A 22444-nucleotide genomic window follows, 5' to 3' on the forward strand; every position below is an offset into this window, starting at 1 on the left:
TTTCGGCGCCATTTTGGAAAATGGCGCCGGCTGAAGACGACAAGATTCAGGAGCAGGAGCCCGTTCCGGACCGCTGCCGTTCCGGACCGCCGCTGGACCCGCAGGTTATTTAAGTTATTTGGGGGGGGGTTCGGGAGGGTGGGGGATTTAATTTAAAGGGTCGGGGGTGGGTTTTAGGGGGTTTTAGTGTGCCGGCTCATGATTCTAACGATTTATAACGATAAATCGTTAGAATCTGTATTGTATTGTGTTCCATAACGGTTTAAGACGATATTAAAATTATCGGACGATAATTTTAATCGTCCTAAAACGATTCACATCCCTACCTACCATTATATCAAAGTTTGCAATATAAGATTTTGGATTCAGTAATTGGAAACATGCATCACACAACATCTCAAACAGTATTAAAATGGTGAGAAGCAGGAAAGGGTGAAGGACTATTTATAAGGATGCCCTACAGAAGGCTGTACTGACACCAAATTATATAAAAAAAAAAAAAAAGTCTTGCTTAAACATATTTCTGAATGTGTTATGGCTTTCTGTGGTCTTATTGAAAGTTTTGATTGTCCAATAAAATGGAAAGTTGCTTGGTTTGCTTGAACATATTGTTCAGTTTACTTTAGCTGCACACATTAAAAAGTATGCTAACAAAAGGTTAAGATAACCTCTTTTATCTGCCAGTGACTATCTGAAAATTTTTTTTTATTTGATGGGCACCAAGATGCAGAATGTAGTTGTGGATGAAATATAATCAAAGGGTTTTTAGACATATGAATTCCATATCTAAGTCATTTTGCCCAGCTGGCTATTACAATTATGTTGATAAATTTGGAGTGAACTATCAGAGAGGTTTTTTTTTTTAATTTGTGCCTATTCATTTGTACACAGTTTGTTTATTAGCTAATATGATTAAAGACCCTGGAAGACCACAAGCTATCAATTATATGGTATTTTCTTAACACCCAGAATAAACACATGGTTGGGTGTGGCCTACCAGTTCAAACATCACCCAAGGCCCAAGGACCTTCACAGCCATGTGGTATTTCCTCATATTTCTTCTAATTCAGCTTATGAACCCTGCACTTTAAGTTTTTTATCCATGGAAAATGTTTTAATTTATGAATGTTTTATTGTGCAATCTGCCTAGATTGGAAGAGCTCAGATAGTAAACTTTTAATTAAAGCTCACTGGAGCTTAGTAAGAAACATTACAGATGCCCTTTTTCATATAGTAAATTCTTCTCTATCTACTGGATCTTTTCCTGATTCGTTAAAATCATCTATTATTAATCCAATCCCTACATACTCCATGAATGTCAACCCAACATTCAGTCATTTTCGTCTGATCTCTGCTCTACCTTTTCTCGCTAAAATTATTGAATCTGTAGTTTTAAAACAACTTACTGACTATCTAGATCAAAACTCAATGTTTGATCAATACCAGCTTGGCTTTAGACCGCATCACAGCACAGAAACTCTGCTTCTTTCCTGCAGTGATATTGTACACCGAGGTTTTGATTCTGATACATCCTACGTGTTAGTGTTGTGGACCCTTGGGCCGGGACGAGGGATGGCCCCCAATGGTCCTCATCGCCGGAAGGCGGTGCTGGTGAGGATGACTAGGCTGGAGCTTCACCTATTCTGGCTCTCATTCCCCTCAGATTGAGCCCTTTCATACCGGGCCGGCAGGTCTTAGGTGTGGGTCTGTTCGGAGAAGCAGAGTCCAGAAGCAAGCTGAGGCAGCATCGGGAATCCGGGTTGAGGCTGGCAGCGATGGTGCAATACGGAGAGCCAAACCGGAGGTCAGGGGCAGGCAGCAGACGAGCGAAGATGAGGAACCAAGCCAAAGATCAGGACAGGCAACAGACGAGAAGAGAGGAGGAATTAAGCCGAAGTCAGAACCAGGAGGACAATCCGAGAAAAAGGAAGATGGAACTAGGAACAAGGAAGGGCATGAAGTCAAGAACAGCAGGAACACTGGATCAGGAACAGCAACTATGCAGTCCAAAGGAGCAGGACCTGTTGCGTAGGCAAGGATCTGAGGACTGAACCAGGGTTTAAATACCTCTCAGTCTTGATGTCATCTTCAGGGGCCAGGCCATTGTCTCCCGCCGCGGCCCCTTTAAGAGTCGGGCAGTCCTGCATGTGCGCGCCTAGGGAAGTGTATGCGAAAAGGAGGTCAGCAGCATCTGGAGCCGCGTGGAGGAAATGCGTCGGCCGGCTCGGGGCCAGAGCATGCTGCACCGAACATCGGAAGCTCCATTGAGCATCAAGGCAGGTAGGGGTAACAGGCCACGGGTTGCCGCGGCTGGGATTCCCAACACTACGTTTATATTTTTCTTTATCTTTCAGCAACGTTTGACACTATAAACCATGATATCCTTCTTTCTTGTTTATCTAGTATTGGTTTTTCTGGTACTGTTTATAAATGGTTCAAATCATATCTTCTCAACCGCTCTCAACAAATACTCATTAATTCTACCACATCTTCTTGGTTTCCATTAAATACTGGTGTAAATCAAGGATCTGCTCTTTCCGCTGCTTTGTTCAACATATATCTTTCCGCAATCTATCAGTTGCTGTCCACATTTGGAATTTCTTACCGTCTTTATGCAGATGATATTCAGCTTTTCTTTTCTACACGGCATGATTGGAATGCAACCTTAAAATTCATCACGCTGTGCTTAATTTCGATTAAATCCTGGTTGTTTCACCACAGATTAAGCTTGAATCTTTCCAAAACTGAAATCATGTTTTTAGGTAATCTTTCCTTCATTGATATTACAAACCATATTTTGATTGATAATTCTAACATAAACATAACTAAAAAGGCCCATGATACTGGAGTCTATTTTAATCCAAAACTTAATATGCAGTCCCAAATTCCACTTGTGGCAAGATCTTCATTGTTGCGGTCCCAGTCGTGACAGCCACGACTGGGCCCTTACCTTGTTTAATACCTCCTTGGCCCTGGTCCGTCTCAGAGGGTCTGCGGCCTGTTTTGCGGCATCCCCGCGTGGGGGATGCCACCAAGAAGCCCTGCCTGGACGCCTTCTCCCTAGGCGCGCGCAGTCCGCGCTTATGAAGGCCGTTTGCCGCCACTGGAAGCTCCGCCCCACCGATGACATCAGACGCCGCGGCCTATGTAAGGCCACCCTGGAGCCCAGGACTTTGCCTTGCAACGGGGTTCCCTGCGGTTCTCAGTTGCTCCGTGCCCTGGAGTGCGCTATTGCATTAGCGACTCCGTTCCTGCCTGAGACTTGTGTTCTCTCCGTGCTCAAGTCTTGCTTTTGTCTGGCTTGCTTGCAGTAACTTGTTCTGCTTCAGTTCCAGCTTGGTTCCAGGTTCCAGTAGCCAGTCCTGCTTCAGTTCCTGTCTGGTTCCAGTAGCCAGTCCTGCTTCAGCTCCTGTCTGGTTCCAGTAGCCAATTCTGCTTCAGTTCCTGTCTGGTTCCAGTAGTCCTGCTTCAGCTCCTGTCTGGTTCCAGTAGCCAGTTCTGCTCCAGTTTCTGCTTGCTTCAGTCCTAGCCTGCTTCAGTTCCTGCCTGTCACCAGAGCCCTGCCTGCCTGCTCCAGCTTCAGTGATCGCCTAAGTCCCAGCGGCCAGGCTCCTACGGGCTCCTCCCGGGGGAGCACCGGCTTCCAGGGTGAATCACCTAAGTCCCAGCGGCTGGACTCCTACGGGCTCCTCCCGGGGGAGTACCGGCTTCCAGGGTGAACCTCATCTTCTGCTCCTGCCTGGTATCCACCTCCCGACCTGTCACTCTCCAGAGACTATAGTACACCTATCCCCAGTCTCACACAGGTCGACCAAAGGGTCCACTAAACACTTCACTCACAACAGATTGCAAAGCCATGGACTCGGCCGAGGTACCAGGATCCCAGGATCTTCCTGGGTTGGCTCTGCAGCTACAACAATAACAACAATACCTGGATGTCCTGGCCGGATCCGTTGGGCAATTGGCTGCCCGAATGGATGCCCATGATACCCGTTCTTTGCCTGCTGTGGGTTCGAGACCAGAGGATGCAGCCTCACCCGTGACTCAGCTGCCGCCGCCTTCTCGCTACGCTGGAGATGCTAGGATCTGCCGTGGGTTCTTGAACCAGTGTTTCGTGCGCTTCTCGCTTTTGCCCCGGCAGTTTCCCATGGACTCCGTCAAGGTAGCATACATTCTCTCCCTGCTTGACGGAAAGGCCCTGGTGTGGGCCTCCCCCCTGTGGGAGCGTAACGACTCCTCCTTGGACGACTTACAGCAGTTCGTCACCAACTTTCGCCAAACCTTTGACGAACCTGCCCGCCAGCCTCAGCCAGGTCAGAATTGCTACAACTTCGCCAAGGATCCCGTTCCCTAGCGGTCTATGCAATGGATTTCAGAACTCTCGCTCAGGAAGTAGGTTCGCAGGACGATAGCCTTAAAGCCATCTTCTTGGAAGGGTTGTCAGGGTGCATCAAGGATGAGATTGCCGCCCGGAATCTCCCGGAAGATCTTAATGCCTTCATTGACTTGGCTACCTGCATCGATCGCCACCTGCAACAGTGAGCACGAGTTACGCATGACAAAGCACAGCCCTGCCCGCAGTTCTCCACGCTTGCTGCCTTCACCCAGGCCTGCCCGTCCTGATGGTTCTGCTTCTGAACCCATGCAGTTGGGACGTGCCCCGCTCTCCCTTGAGGAGAGACAATGCCGCCGCTCGTTGGGCTTGTGCCTTTACTGTGGTCAGAAAGGCCATTTCTTGGCATGCTGTCAGCAGCGTGTGGAAAACTCCAGAACCTAGGAGGTCAGGAGGAGCTCCTCCTAGGTTTTGCCAAGGCTCCTCAGAGTATGATACCCATTACCTTGGAATATCGAGGGTCCTTGGAAACCCTCGCCTTCCTGGATTCCGGAGCCGGAGGTAATTTTATCCAGCAAGACTTGGTCTTTCAACTACAGATTCCTACGCAGAGACGAGAAGTTCCACTCCGGATTACCTCCATTCAGAGAATGCTCCTTCCAGGTCGCATATTGACCGCCACAGCGCCTATCAAAAAAAAAACTTTTCTGTTCAACCATGACTACCCAGAATAGGCTCACTCCTTCCTCACTTCAGTCCGTTCCCCCTCAGGAGACCACCCTTTTCCTTACATTAAGGAGATAATACTTTGTAAATTGTTATTCTCTTGTTACGACATCTTGTTTTGTTATTTAATCTATCTTCCATTCTGCCTATGTTTATCTCCCTCCCTAATACCGGTATATAAAAGTTTCTAAATAAATAAATAAAATAAACTATCACAGTCCACATTGGGGTGATCCACTCGGAGGAGATAGCCTTCTTGATTCTCGAAAAGGCTGTCCACCCTGTGGTGCTAGGGCTGCCGTGGCTCCAAAAGTACTTGCCTGTGATCCAGTGGGATACTCTGCAGATCACTAAGTGGTGTCCCTATTGCCTCTCTCATTGTATGAAGGTTCCCAAGCCTCCAGCACTTCTGCTTTTGCACTCCGCCCTTGGACCTCCAGCGCCATACGAGGACTTTACGGATGTCTTCTCGAAGACTAAAGCAGAGATTCTTCTGCAGCATCGTCCGTATGACTGCGCTATTGACTTATTGGCCGAATCTATGCCACCTCGGGGTAGGGTGTACCCCTTGTCCCTGCCCGAGACACGGGCCATGTCTGAGTACATCACTGAGAATTTGGCAAAAGGATTCATTCGCCCATCAAAGTCGCCCGCCAGGGCGGGATTCTTTTTCGTCAGCAAAAAAGATGGCTCCTTGAGGCCCTGTATCGACTACCGAGGGCTCAATGCAATTACCAAACGGGACCGCTACCCTCTTTCGTTGATTCCAGAACTACTTGATCGGCTCCAAGGCGCAAGAGTTTTTACTAAATTGGATCTACGCAGGGCCTACAATTTAGTAAGAATCTGTCCTGGGGACGAATGGAAGACCACGTTCAATACCCAGGATGGGCATTACGAATACCTCGTAATGCCCTTTGGCCTTTGTAATGCCCCAGCGGTCTTCCAACACCTGATGAACGAGGTGCTACGGGATTTGCTCAACATCTGTGTGATCGTCTATCTCGACAACGTCCTGATTTACTCCGGTGACCTGCCTACGCACCACCAGCATGTTCGCCAGGTGCTCCAAATTCTCAGAGAGCACAGCCTATACGCTAAGCTTGAGAAATGCAGCTTTGAAAAGACTTCCTTGCCATTCCTGGGGTATATTGTTTCGGCTGACGGCTTCCAGATGGATCCGGAGAAAGTCACTGTAATTAAGAACTGGCCGCAGCCGAGGGGTCTCAAGGCATTGCAACGTTTTCTCGACTTTGCTAACTTTTATCGGCATTTTATTCCCGGCTATTCATGCATAGTGGCTCCTCTGACTGCGCTCACCCGGAATGGAGCCAATCCGGTGGACAAGCCTGCCAAGCCTTCGAGGATTTGAAAAAAGCCTTCTTACAAGACACATGCCTCCACCATCCTGATCCCAGTTGGCCGTTCATGGTTGAGGTCGATGCCTCGAGTGTAGCTGTCAGAGCAGTGCTGAGCCAGCACTCCGACAATGGACAGCTTCTCCCATGTTCCTTTTACTCTAGGAGGTTCTCCCCGGCTGAGAGTAATTACGGAGTCGGCGACAAAGAACTGCTCACCGTGAAACTTGCCTTGGAAGAATGGAGGCAGTGGTTGGAGGGAGCCAACCATCCCTTCACCATTTACACAGATCATAAAAACCTCTCTTTTCTCCACCAAGCCCAGTGCCTGAACCCGAGACAGGCCCAGTGGTCTTTGTTTTTTGACCGATTTGACTTCACATTACGATATCGCCCTGGCTCAAAGAATGTGTGAGCAGACGCCCTGTCACGGTCCACCGAGATTGAGGAAACCCCTGAGGCGCCCCAGTACATTTTGGATCCCAAGAAAGTGTGTCTCGCCGTCACCTCCGTGTCTTCCGAAGAAAAGACCGTAGTCCCAAGCCGCTCTCGTAGGGCTGTGTTGGCATGGGCCCACGAATCCCTCACTGGAGGGCATGTGGGCCGTACCGGTACGCTAGACCTCCCAGTATCAGACGGGAACACGGTCATCTGGGTGGTTGTGGACTGGTTCTCCAAAATGGCACAATTTGTTCCCCTGTCAAAATTACCTTCAGCCCCTGATTTGGCGAATTTATTTGTTCAACATGTGTTATGACTTCATGGGCTTCCCCAGGACATCGTATCAGACAGAGGACCACAATTTACCGCCTGCTACTGGAAGGCGTTATGTAAACGCTTCAAGGTCCAGTTGAGTCTCTCATCAGCCTTCCACCCTCAGAGTAACGGGCAGACTGAACGTACGAACCGGACTCTAAAGACCTTCCTGTGCTACTTTGTCAATGAAAGACAAGATGATTGGGCCAAACTTCTCCCATGGGCGGAATTTTCATACAACAATCATATACACTCCGCTACTGGAAGTTCTCCCTTCTTAGCTGTCTATGGGAAGCAACTTCGGCCGCCCTTGCCCTCTCCTGAACCGAGCGCACTGCCAGCAGTGCAACTCTCTCTGCCCGCCAGCTACTAGAGACGTGCTTCGTTTTTTTCTACTGGGTCGTTTTTTGACTCGGATACTTCGTGGTAAAATTTGGGTTTTCTCGTTTAGTGTTTTTGAAAAACGAAACGAGGAAACCCGAAACCGGGCCAAAAAACGAAGCGGGAAACGAAGCTAAAAAAAAAGCCCACCCCAAGCATTTAAAATCATTTTCGTACATACATACAAACTCCCCCCACCATCCCGATCCCTCCCCAAGACTTACGAACATCCCTGGTGGTCCAGAGGGGTCCCAGGTGCCATTTATGCCTCCGTGCCCATGTGCGCCATTGCCAGCCTTGCTGAAAATGGTGCCGAATAGCCTCTGAACTACCATGTCACAGGGGATACCGGCGCCATTGGTCAGCCCCTGTCACATGGCCATCGGCGCCATCTTGTGCTCCTACCATGTGACAGGAGCTGACCAATGGCGCCGGTATCCCCTGTGACATGGTAGTTCAGAGGCTATTTGGCACCATTTTGAGCAAGGCTTGCCAATAATCCCTGAGGGTCCAGCGGGGGTCTGGGAGCGATTTCGTTGTCGGCTGCCAGTAATCAAAATGGCGCCGATAACCTTTGCCCATACTATGTCACAGGGGCTTTCGGCGCCATTGGTCGGTTCTCCTACCATGTGACAGGGGCTGACCAATGGCGCCGGTAGCCCCTGTGACATAATAGTTCAGAGGCTATTCGGCACCATTTTGAGCAAGGCTGGCAATGGCACACATGGGCACGGAGGAACAAATGGCACCCGGGACCCCGCTGGACCACCAGGGATGTTCGTAAGTCTTGGGGAGGGATCGGGATGGGGGGTGGGGTTGTATTATAGTTAATCTAAATGTTTGGGGTGGTTTTTAATTTTTAAAAAAAAAAGTGCCCCTCTCCCCATGCAAACCCGAAAAACGAAATTTCCCCGAAGTTCGGGGAAAATCCTTTTCGGGTTTCGGGGCCCCCGAACCACTATGAATTAGGCAATTTCGTTGTAATTGCCTAATTCATGATAAACGACTGCACATCTCTACCAGCTACTTGCCCTCTGGACGTCTATCCAAAGGAAGATGCAAAGGGCTGCTCTTGCTGCCAAAAGATGGGCAGACAGCCACCGTCAGCTAGCACCAGTCTACCTCCCTGGAGACCGTGTTTGGCTGAGCACAAAGAATCTACAATTTTGGATTCCTTCCCGCAGACTCGCCCTCAGATTCTGTGGACCATTCCGCATTGCCGAGCGTGTAGGAAACATTTCCTACCACTTGCGCTTACCCTCCTCGATGCATGTGCACAATGTCTTCCATGTGTCGCTTTTGAAGCCTCTTATCCTCTCCAGGTACCATCCCCGAGCTCCCAAATCTGCAGATCCTTCCATGCCAGGAGACACCACCTACCAAGTCCGGGAGGTTCTAGACGTCAGATTCCATCAACGTCGCTGGGAGTACCTCATCGCATGGGAAGGTTGTGGATCCGAGGACAACACATGGGAGCCAGCCTGCAACATCCTTGATAAGGACTTATTAGGGGTGTGCATTCGTTTTCGCCGTATTGGCAATCCACAACGTATAATGCACTATTCGTAGTATTCGTGGGGAAGCGAAACGTATCGCGATTCCCCACGAATACACGAATCTTCGCCGAATTATACAGCCACCTAAATAAAAATTTAAACAAACCCCCCACCCTCCTGAATCCTCCCAAGACTTACCAAAACTCCCTGGTGGTCCAGCGGGGAGTCCGGGAGCCATCCCCTGCACTCACACCCTCGGTGCCGGTTTCATCATGCCGCTGATAGCCTTTGTCACAGGGGCTACCGGTGACATTGGTCAGCCCCTGTCACATGGCCATCGGCACCATCTTGTGCTCCTACCATGTGACAGGGGCTGACCAATGGCACCGGTAGCCTCTGTGACATAGTATGGGCAAAGGCTATTGGCACCATTTTGAGTACTGGCATCGGACAGCCGGAGTGCAGGAGGTCGCTCCCGGACCCCCGCTAGACTTTTCGCAAGTCTTGTGGGAGTCAGGAGGGTCCCCCAAGACTTGCCAAAAGTCCCTGGGGGTCCAGCGGGGGTCCAGGAGCGATCTCCTTCACTCGGGCCGTCAGCTGCCAGTAAGTAAAATGGCGCCGATAGCCTTTGCCCTTACTATGTCACAGGGGCTACCGGTGCCATTGGTCAGCCCCTGTCACATGGTAGGAGCACAAGATCTTCATGGTCTTCAACTATGAAGGTCGGTATAGAAAAATGTTAAATAAATAAATAAAATAAGATGGCACCGATGGCCATGTCACAGGGGCTGACCAATGGCACCGGTAGCCCCTGTGACATAGTAGGTCATAGGCTATCGGCGCCATTTGTTACCAGACGGAGTGTATGAGTGCAGAGGATGGCTCCCGGCCCCCCCCCCCCCCCCCCGCTAGACCACCAGGTACATGTAAAAGGTTTTGGGGGGGTTCGGGAGGGGTCAATTTTAAAGGGTCGGGGTGGGGTTTTTTTTATCTGCTCAGGCCTCACTAAAAAAAAATTAGTGATGTGAATTGGAATCGGAACAGATTCCGATTCACATCTCTACCGATCAGATTTTGTTCTCCCTCCAGCCAAACCCGATCGTTAAAACGATCGGGCACACGATTCACATCCCTAGTAACCATCATAATAGGGACAACCAGCTTCTCAGCTTCCACTTACATTTTAAATAATCATTAACCAAGGACCATATTTCACCTGTTTTGAATTATGACTGTCTCCATTTAAGACAAATATTTCTGAATATATTTAAATGATTAATAGAGGTAACAGTGGTTATAGTATATTTTCCTCTATTTTTTGTTTAGGTATAAGAACAAGTACCATGCTGGATCAGACCAATAGTCCATCAAACTTACCCCCTCATTTATCAAAATGTGCTAAGCTGTTTTCGCATGCGATAGCACCATATCGTATGGTGCGATGCAAATCCGAAAAAGAGGAGGAGTTAGGTTTACTGTTTTGTAGAGATGTGCTTCGTTTTTTTCTACCGGGTCGTTTTTCGGTTCGGATACTTCGTGGTACAATTCGGGTTTCCTCGTTTCGTTTTTTCGAAAAACGAAACGAGGAAACCCGAAACCGGGCCGAAAAACGAATCGGTAAACGAAGCTTAAAAAAACCCACCCCAAGCATTTAAAAACATTTAGAAGCATTTTCGTATATATATACAACCCCCCCCCCCCCATCCCGATCCCTCCCCAAGACTTACGAAGATCCCTGGTGGTCCAGCGGGGTCCCGGGTTCCATTTGCCCTCCGTGCCCTACTGCAAGCCGTGCGCCTCAAAATGGTGCCGAATAGCCAGAACTACCATGTCACAGGGGCTTTCGGCGCTATTGGTCAGCCCCTGTCACATGGCCATCAGCGCCATCTTGTGCTCCTATCATGTGACAGGAGCTGACCAATGGTGCCGAAAGCCTCTGTGACATAGTATGGGCAAAGGCTATCGGCGCCATTTTGGTTACTGGCAGCCGACAACGAAATCGCTCCCGGACCCCTGCTGGACCCCCAGGGATTATTGGCAAGCTTTGGGGAGTCAGGAGCCTTGGGGGTCAGGAGCCCCCTCCTGACCCCCCCAAGGCTTGGACCCAAACGGCACTTTTGGCCAGCTTGGGGGGGCCTCCTGACCCCCCCAAGCTGGCCAAAAGTGCCTTTTGGGCCCAACGAGGGTTCCGGGAGCGAACCCGAGGGGAATCACGTGACGTCGGCGCCACGTCGGAGTGACGCGGCGTCACGTGATTCCCCTCGGGTTCGCTCCCGGACCCCTTGTTGGGCCCAAAAGGCACTTTTGGCCAGCTTGGGGGGGTCAGGAGGCCCCCCCAAGCTGGCCAAAAGTGCCGTTTGGGTCCAACGAGGGGTCCGGGAGCGGAACCGTGATGGACCACGTGACGTCGGCGTCACGTCGGAGTGACGCCGACGTTACGTGATTCCCCACGCGTCCGCTCCCGGACCCTCACGGAACTTTTGGCCAGCTTGGGGAGTTTTGGTAAGTCTTGGGGGGGGGGATTAAGGAGGGTGAGGGGTTTAAATTTTTATTTAGATCAACAATCGCGATTTCCAACGTATTCAACATAGCTATGTTGAATAAGTTGGAAATCCGATCGTTTACGCCTCATCATTTTTTTAAGTTAAAAAAAAAAAAAAGTTGCGTTTTCCATTTAAGTTCAAAACGAATGCACACCCCTAGTATTTATATCTCTATGGGAGGCCCACCTAGTAACCCGAGGTGAGGTTTAGGTATTAGTGTAGGGGTTGGGGCCACTTTGACATTCAATGTGAGACATACGAACACTATTAATTAAGGGAAAATCTGAATCATTTAACATTAAGACTTCTTTAAAAAAATTATAAATAAAGAATTCAGATGTTCACAAGAGAGCACTGTTCTCTTCATACAGCTCACATTGAATGTCAAAGTGGCCCCTAACCCCTACACTAATACCTAAACCTCACCTCGAGTTACTAGGTGGGCCTCACATAGAGATATAAATACCTATCTAGGCTCAAGGAATTATGGCTAGGTTCTCTCTCTCTCTCTCTCTCTCTCTCTCTCTCTCTCTCTCTCTCTCTCTCTCTCTCTCTCTCTCTCTCTCTCTCTCCACATTCTGGCACTTATCTCAAAGTGTGAAAAAGTGATCACAATTTGTGTTAACAGCTCTTCACATAGGGTCAAACTCCCCCTGTGTGCTCTGAGCCTATGTTGAGTAGGCTCAGCAGCAGGGGTTTAGATAGTGCCAGGGGGGTGGGTTAGGTGGGGGGAGGCCAAAGGAAAGTTCCCTCCGAGGCATGGCTCGGCGCGCACAGGCTGCCAATTTTGGACAGCCTTGCGTGCGTCAACCCCGGATTTTAATGGATACGCGCGGCTACGCGCGTATCTATTGAAATCCCGCGTACTCTTGTTCGCGCTTGGTGCGCAAACAAAAGTACGCGTGTGCGCAAATTTATAAAATCTACCCTATTGGTATTAGCACAAATTGCAACCAACTCCCTATTTCCATAAAACACACCCCTTTTCCCATTGCATGCAATATTTACCGCATTTTGATAAATCCAGGCCTTAGAATCCTGTCTCCAACAGTGGACAATTCATGTCACTAGGAAGAACCTATTTTAAACCCATCTATACTATAAACTATGACCACATCTTCTAGCAATGTATTCCACAGCTTGATTGTTACTATGGGCATTGTCCAAGCAGCCCTCAGACAGTATTTATTGTCTCTGCAGCTCTTCCAGTCCATGCTAGACAAAGACTGGCCCAAAATACTTACTTTGAAACTCCCTTAATTTTCACATCTGGCTTCTGTCAGATATACTTACGGAAGTGGAGAGCTGACTCTGACTATCTTGGTAGAAGGTCTGCTTTAGCAATTCTTGAATAACGGATGGACGAGACATGATGGTTCAAGTTCCTGAAAAACAGGCAGCAAATAAGAAAAGAAATATTACCAAATGTTTCCTTTATATAACAAAACATTTCAATTACAAAAATGGATGATTTGGAAAACTACCTCCCATTAATTTTTAGTCTAGGAATGTAAGTTATATAGGAATAAGCAACTTTTACTTAGCATGTTGCCTGCAAGGTCAGATAAGTTAGAGCTCACAGGAGTCTTGCTCCTAGGTTTTAAAATTAAGTAGTGCCAATGATGCATGAGGGTCTGTATGTTGCAAGGCTAGTATATCACAAACTATACTCAACAGGCCTGCTTTAGCATGATGCTTTTTCATTTCCTTTAGAAATGGAGTGCATAGAGCTCACTGTGCCCCAAGTCCAGGCCTGACAATGGCTTACAGCTTGTCTATCACCCTTCCATCTTCCTCACATGTTAGCTGCGAGTGTGGGGGAAGGGAACAAAAGACATGTTTAACAGTGTAGTACAACTACCGTATGCAAACACTTTCAGCTGAAAAGCAAATGGATACATTTACACAGACATATACACACACTGGGGCAGATTTTCAAAGCCTACGCGCGTAAATCCAGGTGGATTTATGCACGCCAAGCCTATTTTGCATAGGCCCGGCGACGCGCACAAGCCCCGGGACGCGTGTAAGTCCCGGGGCTTGAAAAAATGGGCAGGGCGGTGCAGTCCGGGGGCGGGGCGTGGGCGTGGCCAAAAGCCTCTCCTCTGCCGCTGGGCCCGGAGGCAGGCATAAATAACAAAACAAAGGTGGGGGGGAGGGATTTAGGTAGGGTTGGGGAGCAGGTTAGGTAGGGGAAGGGAGGGGAAGATAGGTGGCGGGGGCGGAAGGAAAGTTGGCCTCGGAGTGGCCCAGGAGCGAACAGAGGAAGGCTGTGCGCCTCGGCACGTGCAGGTTGCACAATTGTAAACCCCCTTGCGTGCGCCAACCCTGGATTTTATAACATGCTCGCGGCTGCGCATGCATCTTATAAAATTGGGCGTACATTTGTGTGCGCCGGCTTGCGTGCACAAATGTAGGCCCCTGCGTACCTCTTAAAATCCGGCCCACTGTATATATAATATATATATATATTTTAATTTTATTTTATGATAGGATGGGGGAATACATACATACATACAAGCCCTCCTCACCCCATCAAGAAATCTTTATTCAAAAAATATTGGGAAAAAAAAGCCATGTAGCAAGTTCCACAAGGATTCAAACTTCAGCATGCTAAACAGAATCTGAAAATTATTGGCAACCAGATTAGTAACTTGGCATTTATCTTTATGCAAGATATTTACATAGGGAGTAATATTCAGTCACTGGCCAAATTCCAAAGTTGGAGGGATATTCATTGTAGCCACACCACTGAATATAGCCGGCTATGTTAAAGATAGCTGGATAAGTTTTACAGCAGTACCAAAGTTAGCTGGATATGCTGTAAGCTGCTGAGATGAAATTGATGCAGCCTATGGGGTGAGCACCGTAGTAGGCCCTCACTGACAGCTGGCAGAGAATCTCTGGCGGGAGACTGGTCTAGAGCTTCACCTTTATCAGCCCCTTTCCCCGCAGGTTCAGCCCTTGGGTTCCGGGGTCCAGCAAGGCTTAGGCGAGAGTCTCTCAGAGAATAGGGTCAGAGGCAGGCAGCGAGCAAATAAGGTTGATGTTCAGGCAAGGGGATCAGTTCCAGAAGTCAATCCAAGGAGGAGACAAGGATAAGGCAGAATAAGCCGGCGAGACAAGGGCAAGGCTGGATGAGGCAGGGCAGGCTGGAAGGATGAGGCAAGGCTGACAGGATGAAAAACACCACACACCACACTAGGTTGGAGGATCTGTTGGTCATCTGCTGACCCTTTTATAGGGCTGAAGAGGATGATATCATCTGTGGGCGCAGCAGCATTTTCCCACAGCGTGCTCTTTAAATATAGAAGCATCAGGCACATGCACGCTTAGGCAGAAGCTAGAGACAGCAGTTTCGGCGGCATCCTGCCACATTCGGTAAGGTTGGCGGTGTGTGCTGCAAAGGAGGGAGCTGGCAGTGTCAGGGTGAGTGCAGCAGCTTGCAAGCCACCAAACATAAGATTGGCTAATTCCGATTATCAGGGTTTAGATGGATAATATATCTGGCTAACCTTACTCTGTCCAAAATGCCTCCAGAACCCATCTATGTTACATGGCTAAATTTTAAGTTCCCAAAATATTCAAAGATCGCCATTTAGCCAGATAACTCACAAGTTATCAGGAATGGTATAACCTACTTCTATATTACAGACTTAAACTCAACTTTGCACAACACAAGGGAAAGGAAGAGTATAGAGGCACTGTTGCAGTATTTAAATTTTACTTATGTGATGAATTTAGTGGGGCGTGTTCTGCACTGTAGGATGTACTACAGCAGAGAGATATAGAAGCAGCATATGTTATGATTAGAGATGTGAATCGTGTGATCGATCGTCTTAACGATCGATTTCGGCTGGGAGGGGGAGGGAATCAGATCGTCGCAGTTTGGGTTTTTTAAATATCGTGTAAATCGAAAACCGGCACACTAAAACATCCCTAAAACCCACCCCGACCCTTTAAAATAAATCCCCCCACCCTCCCGAACCCCCCCCAAAATGCCTTAAATTACCTGGGGTGCAGTGGGGGGGGGGGGAGGGCGGGAAAACCGGCAGACTAAAACAACCCTAAAACCCACCCCGACCTTTTAAAATAAATCCCCCACCCTCCCGAACCCCCCCCCCAAATGCCTTAAATTACCTGGGGTCCAGAGGAAGGGTCCCGGTGTGATCTTTTACTCTCGGACCTCGGACCTCCGTGCGTTGTAGAAACAAAATGGCGCCGGCGCGACCTTTGACCTGTCATATGACAGGTCAAAGGTAGCGCCGGCGCCATTTTGTTTTTTTGTCCCCCGATGTCAGGAGCGTAGGAGATCGCTTCCGGACCCCCGCTGGACCCACAGGGACTTTTGGCCAGCTTGGGGGGGCCTCCTGACCCCCACAAGATGCCAAAAGTCCAGCGGGGGTCCGGAACGACCTCCTGCAAAATGGCGCCGGCCGTACGGCAACACGAATCGACTGCAGGAGGTCGTTCCGGACCCTCGCTGGACTTTTGGCAAGTCTTGTGGGGGTCATGAGGCCCCCCCAAGCTGGCCAAAAGTCCCTGGGGGTCCAGCGGGGGTCCGGGAGCGATCTCCTACCGCGAATCGGAAAATGGCGCCGGCCATACGCCGTATGGCTGGCGCCATTTTCCGGACCCCCGCTGGACTTTTGGCAAGTCTTGTGGGGGTCAGGAGGCCCCCCCAAGCTGGCCAAAAGTCCCTGGGGGTCCAGCGGGGGTCCAGGAGCGATCTCCTACGCTCCTGACGTCGGGGGACAAAAAAACAAAATGGCGCCGGCGCTACCTTTGACCTGTCATATGACAGGTCAAAGGTAGCGCCGGCGCCATTTTGTTTCTACAATGCACGGAGGTCCGAGAGTAAAAGATCACACCGGGACCCTTCCTCTGGACCCCAGGTAATTTAAGGCATTTGGGGGGGGGTTCGGGAGGGTGGGGGATTCATTTTAAAAGGTCGGGGTGGGTTTTAGGGTTGTTTAAGTCTGCCGGTTTTCCCGCCCTCCCCCTTCCCCTCCCCCTTCCCCTCCCCCTTCTTTACGATTTTTTGACGATAAATCGGGGGAATTGTTATTGTATCGCGGCTCTAACGATTTTTGACGATTTAAAATATATCGGACGATATTTTAAATCGTCAAAAAACGATTCACATCCCTAGTTATGATACCCATTGATGACCATAAGGCCAAGCCACTCTGCCCATTTTCTTTTCCTGTTCTAATACGAACGTACGACCATCAAAAAATGCCATGTTGGATCAGATCAAAAACTATCAAGCCCAGTATCCTCTCTCTGACAGTAGCCAGACCAGGTCACATGTACCTGGCAGGATCTCAAAGAACAGAGTAAATCCTTCTTGCTCATAACCAGGGATAAGTAATGGCTTTCCCAAATCTACATATCTTATAATAACTTATGGACTTTTCCTCCTGAAACTTGTCTAAACCAGTTTTAAACCCAGCTACACTAACTTTTTACCACATCCTCTGGCAACAAATTCCAAAGCTTAATTACATGCTACCTAGAAGCTTTATGGCGTGTCTCCTAGTACTATTTGAAAGGGTAAATAATTCTACCTTGTTTATCCAATTCCAGCTCACTCAAGATTTTTCAGACATCTATCACATCTCCTCTCAACTGTCTTCTCCAAGCTAAAGAGCCCTAACCTCTTTACCCTTTACTCCTAGGGGAGCCATTCCCTGTATCTTTGTCCTTCTCTGTATCTTTTTTTTTAGTTCCACTACATCATTTTGACCCAGAACTCTACACAATAGTCAAGCTGCAGTTGCACCATGGATTGATAGATATAATGCCTCTATATTTTCCATGGTGAGACTGCACCTTGAATACTGTGTACAATTCTGGTCACCGTATCTCAAAAAAGATATAGTTGCGATGGAGAAGGTACAGAGAAGGGCAACCAAAATGATAAAGGGGATGGAACAGCTCCCCTATGAGGAAAGGCTGAAGAGGTTAGGGCTGTTCAGCTTGGAGAAGAGACGGCTGAGGGAGGATATGATAGAGGTCTTTAAGATCATGAGAGGTCTTGATCAAGTAGATGTGACTCAGTTATTTATACTTTCGAATAATAGAAGGACTAGGGGGCATTCCATGAAGTTAGCAAGTTGCACATTTAAGACTAATCGGAGAAAATTCTTTTTCACTCAACGCACAATAAAGCTCTGGAATTTGTTGCCAGAGGATGTGGTTAGTGCAGTTAGTGTAGCTGGGTTAAAAAAAGGTTTGGATAAGTTCTTGGAGGAGAAGTCCATTAATAGCTATTAATCAAGTTTACTTAGGGAATAGCCACTGCTATTAATTGCATCAGTAGCATGGGTTCTTCTTAGTGTTTGGGTAATTGCCAGGTTCTTGTGGCCTGGTTTTGGTCTCTGTTGGAAACAGGATGCTGGGCTTGATGGACCCTTGGTCTGACCCAGCATGGTAATTTCTTATGTTCTTATTCTTTACTTAATACCTAGCATTCTATTTGCCTTTTTGATCATCCTTGTGCACTGGGCCAACAATTTCAAATTATTGTCCACAGTGACAAATATTTTTCCTGGGTAGTGATGCCTAATGTGCAACCCAGCATCATGAACCTATAGTTTGGATTATTTTTCCCTATAAGCATCACTTTGCACTTGTCTGCATTAAAATTTCACCTGACATTTAGACAGACATCCAATTTTCCAGTCTTGCAAGATCTATATGCAACACCTCACAATCGGCTCATGATCTAACAACTTTGAATCAGTTTGTGTTATCTGCGAATTTGAGCACTTCACTCTTCACTTTCTTTTCCAAATCATTTATCAATATATTAAAATGCGGTGGTCCCAGTATAGATCTTTGGAGTACTCCACTCAGGTCCAGGCAACCGGGTGTGCACACCGTGGATTTGCATGGGGTGGCACACCTAGTAGGCCAGCGGCAGCAGACAGGCTGCTGGAGCTCAATCTGCTGGCCGTGAAGAAGAGAGGCGGGCTGCCAGGAGAGTGTAAACCACCAGTGGCCAAATATGGGAAAAGACCATGGCAGTGTTCCCTCTTAGCTGTGCACATGTGCGTACTGCTTCCCCCCCAAATCACAGAAAGGCCGGCAGGGCCAAAGCAAAGATGAGCCCACAGGAATGATGTGGAGCTCATCCCACCACAGCCGAAAGTGAAGGTAAGGCTGAATGGGGCTGTGGTGGAGCTCTTCCCACCATGGCCTGAAGAAAAGAAAAGGCCATGTTTGTGTGTGTGTGTCTGTGTGGGAGCCTGTGTGAATTAGAGATGTTTATCATGCCGGCGATTGTTTCTGGTTTCAGTTTCATAAAACCATGGGAAATCTTGTATCTCCCGCGGATCGGTATTTTTATTTTTGTTTTCGTGGTGAATCGTTTTCGAGTTAGCGCGCACTAACTCCCATTAGTGCGCACTAGCTTCCGTTAGTGCGCACTAACATGCGACCATGTATTCTGTGTGAGAGCTTGTCTGTGTGACTATGTCAGAGCTTTTGTGCTTGTGCATGTGTGTGTATTTATGTGTGAGACCCTGTGTGTGTGTGAAAGCTGCATGTCTGCGTGCATGTGCGATTGTGTGTGTGCCTGTGAGAGAGAGAGAGTGGTATGACAATATAGGCATGTATATGAAAGAGGGAGTGTGTGAGAGAATGAATATGTTATGTTTGTGTGTGTGTATGTGTGTGAAGATAAAGTTTGTGCAGCCCTGCATCCCCCAAACCATGGCAATCACAGGGTGACTGGAAATCAAAAGATCCCAGGGATGGAGAACAGGGGATTTGTTAATCCTTATTAGTTTTAATTATTGGGTGTAATCTGATGTTTCTGCTGTTTTGAAATATTTTATTATTTTTTGGGGAAATATGAGAACATGTTTTAATTATTGTATTTTTTGTATTCATCCTTTTTTCAAATATTTTATTGGTGTTTGGGAAGTTCTGAATATTCTATTTATTAACTGGTTTGAAATATTTATTCTTTTTATGAATTTGATTTTACTATTATGATTGTTGTTTTATATTTCTTTATTTTATTATTTTATGTTTTATGAAGAATGGTAATGTTTCTGTTTTTCCATTGTTGCTCTGCATACAGAGGCTGGCTTGTTGTGGGATCCAGTTCATTTCTTTTAAGCATGTTTCTATTTACACTTTCTGCTGTCTTCATTCTGTATTGGTCAAGGTCTCTCTCTGTTCTGCATGTGATACTGAGGTGAGGTATTCTGCTGCCATGTAATTTATCTGTATGGATTTACAGCAGTCTGATTTCTTCTGTTTTCCTATTGTGAATGTATTGGCATTCTAGGGCCTGGTGTAATATGTATAGTGTTGCCTTTTCATAGATAAGGTTCTTACTGTTTGAGTGCTGGCAGATAGAGTTGTTTTGGTATGGGAGGTTTACTATATTGTAATGGTAATTCTGTTTATTCATGGCTTTCTGAGGGCCAAGCCCACACCCAACATGCATTACAAAAGGCATAAATCCATAGGAGTTCCAAGTATCTTTTTTGCAGAGGTTTCTGGATCGCACCACAGCAGTGCATGTAAATAAAATATGCATGCTCTAAGTGATATTTTTGCCTCAGAAGACTGTACTTTTGAATGTTCTTTTTTTCAGATAAAATTGGTTATAAATGCATAATTGTGTGTGTGTGTGTGTGTGTGTGTGTGTGTGTGTGTGTGTGCAAGGCTGTAAGGTTTGCCCAGCGTACCTAATACTTTTCCCTTGACCATGGGTTCCATTGGAGGGGTGTCAGTTTTTAAAAATATGGAGGGAGCTGTGCTTTTTTTTTTGACTGAGCAGGACACAGGCTGAATGAATTGGGTGGGGGAGAGGAGAGGCAGCACAGTAATTGTTTGCACAGGTCTGCAAAACGCTAGCACCTTTCTCCTTTGAGAAATATGACCTCCAGTCAGTCCTACCCTATTTCCTATTCTTTAACTAGTTACCCAACCGCAATAGGATATCACCTACTATTACTTAACTTTAATTTTGTGATGAGCCTCATAATGGATTTTGTCAATACCAGAGATCCTACACGATCTTTAATTTTACCCTCGCTTATTCTCAGCTGAAGACCCTCTGGTTTGTCCATGATTTAGTAAATCATATTTTTGCCACCACATTTGCTGGGACACTAGTGTTCTATGCATCAAACACCTATTCTGCTAAACTGTCATTCGAGTCTACCTCCTTTTCAGAGAGCTGCTAAGTAACCCTCGGATAGGGCCCCATCATGGACCTGAAAGTAAAAGCAGAGGCTGAGAAACTCAAGTGTTCAGGTATTCACTATAAGAAAAATTAAAGTGAAATCTAAACAGCTTGGCAAACACTGAATCCTGTATTTCTACGATGTGTGTTGTGAGCAGGCCAATAGTATTATTTGCATTCATGCTCAAGAAGCTTTCCACAGATGGTTTTACTGCCACATATTTAACCTGAATATTGGAACTGGGGGCCCCATCCAAAGGTCTGCATCCTCTACTGGCTCCCTAAAGACTCCTAAGTGGGTCACAAGATAAAGTGTACTTTACACAAGAGGAAGAGTGGTAGAAAGCAGACCAGCAAAAAAAAAAAAATACCAGAAGCTAAAACACGACGTCGATAGCACCAGCACTAAGAGAAGCTCTGCATTAGGCTGTGGTTCTTGAAATATTTCTTTTTTTGGTGGGTCCCTCGGTTTTCACAAAGTTCACTTCTGAATGGATGAGTCAAATGCTCTGACTAATGGGATGGTTAAAACCAGAATGGGAGGGAGAATTTTTACTGTGACTAAAGATGTAAGTACTAGGAGCAAAGGAGAAATGTAGTAAAGCATCCCAATATAACATTTCATCGGTTAACCCCATGATGCATTAATTTCCCTTCCCTACTGCAGTCCCACAGACCCTGCTTGATTGATTTCCAGCTTTACCCTTGCTTCACTACTGCCAAGGGTTCTTGGTGCTTATCCCATATTTTCTTGAATTTTGATGCGGTTTTTCCCTCCATTGTGAAGATGCTCCATGCCAGTACCGTCAGCGCTATTGTCATGATACGTGCTTCGCTGTGATAGATCATACAAGCAGTCACTGAATGAAGGTACAATACTGATGCCACAGAAAACATGCTTAATTGCTATGATTATAACAAATACCAAATAATCTATTACTTAGGATACCCAATTTTATTTTATGGGAATGGCATGTGGGTGACATCAAAATGCAAACCTTTCCCTCCTTCTTCCAAACAAAAAAAAAAAAATTCTTTTTAAATTGATGCTGCTATTGGGGGAGGACGGGGTACATTGCTAAATATAACCATGCATGCTGTGTGAATTTAATGAGCCTACATGGAAACTGTGTGATATATGAATAAGTTTAAAAGTGTTCACAGTGGATAATGTTTTGAATTTGCCTTCCAGCAGTACAATGAGTTGAACCCTGTTTTACCTGGGGTAAAAACAAAGTCCCCGATTGTATCACAGACTGTCAATTTTACTTTGATTCTCTGGATTTGAATTATTTTATGCTTCAGTAAACCTTGCTCATGGGCTGATATACGCAAAGCCTGTTAAATGTAGGTTTGCGGATAATTCTATGGACCTTCCAGAAAATCGGCAAATCACAGATTTGGCCACAAGCCTCAGTCAAATGAGGAAAATCTGTATATATATCTGTATAATCTACAAATTTGTGGAAGACAACCAGAGATTTAACCTTTGATAAATTTGTGGCATATATAATATATATAATATATAATATTTTGTTAAAGAAGAAAAAGAGGCTGAATATTTACTGCCACCCCCAACCACCTCCCTCACATCATATGGACCACAGGGAAACCCTTCCATTTCTGCCTAAAAGAACCATGGA

General features: G+C 47.0%; 1 protein-coding gene across 1 annotated transcript in view; it reads right to left on the bottom strand.

Moving 5' to 3' along the window:
- LOC115096922 (annexin A1-like) overlaps nucleotides 1–22444 on the bottom strand; it is a 74160-nt gene that overhangs the window by 50693 nt on the left and 1023 nt on the right. Inside the window, exon 2 of the mRNA XM_029612224.1 lies at nucleotides 12887–12978. Within this exon, the coding sequence (XP_029468084.1) occupies nucleotides 12887–12964 (78 nt within the window). The 5' untranslated portion in view covers nucleotides 12965–12978. The remainder of the gene's footprint in view (nucleotides 1–12886; nucleotides 12979–22444) is intronic.

Source organism: Rhinatrema bivittatum, chromosome 1 (assembly GCF_901001135.1).
Source record: "Rhinatrema bivittatum chromosome 1, aRhiBiv1.1, whole genome shotgun sequence".
Classification (NCBI taxonomy): domain Eukaryota; kingdom Metazoa; phylum Chordata; class Amphibia; order Gymnophiona; family Rhinatrematidae; genus Rhinatrema; species Rhinatrema bivittatum.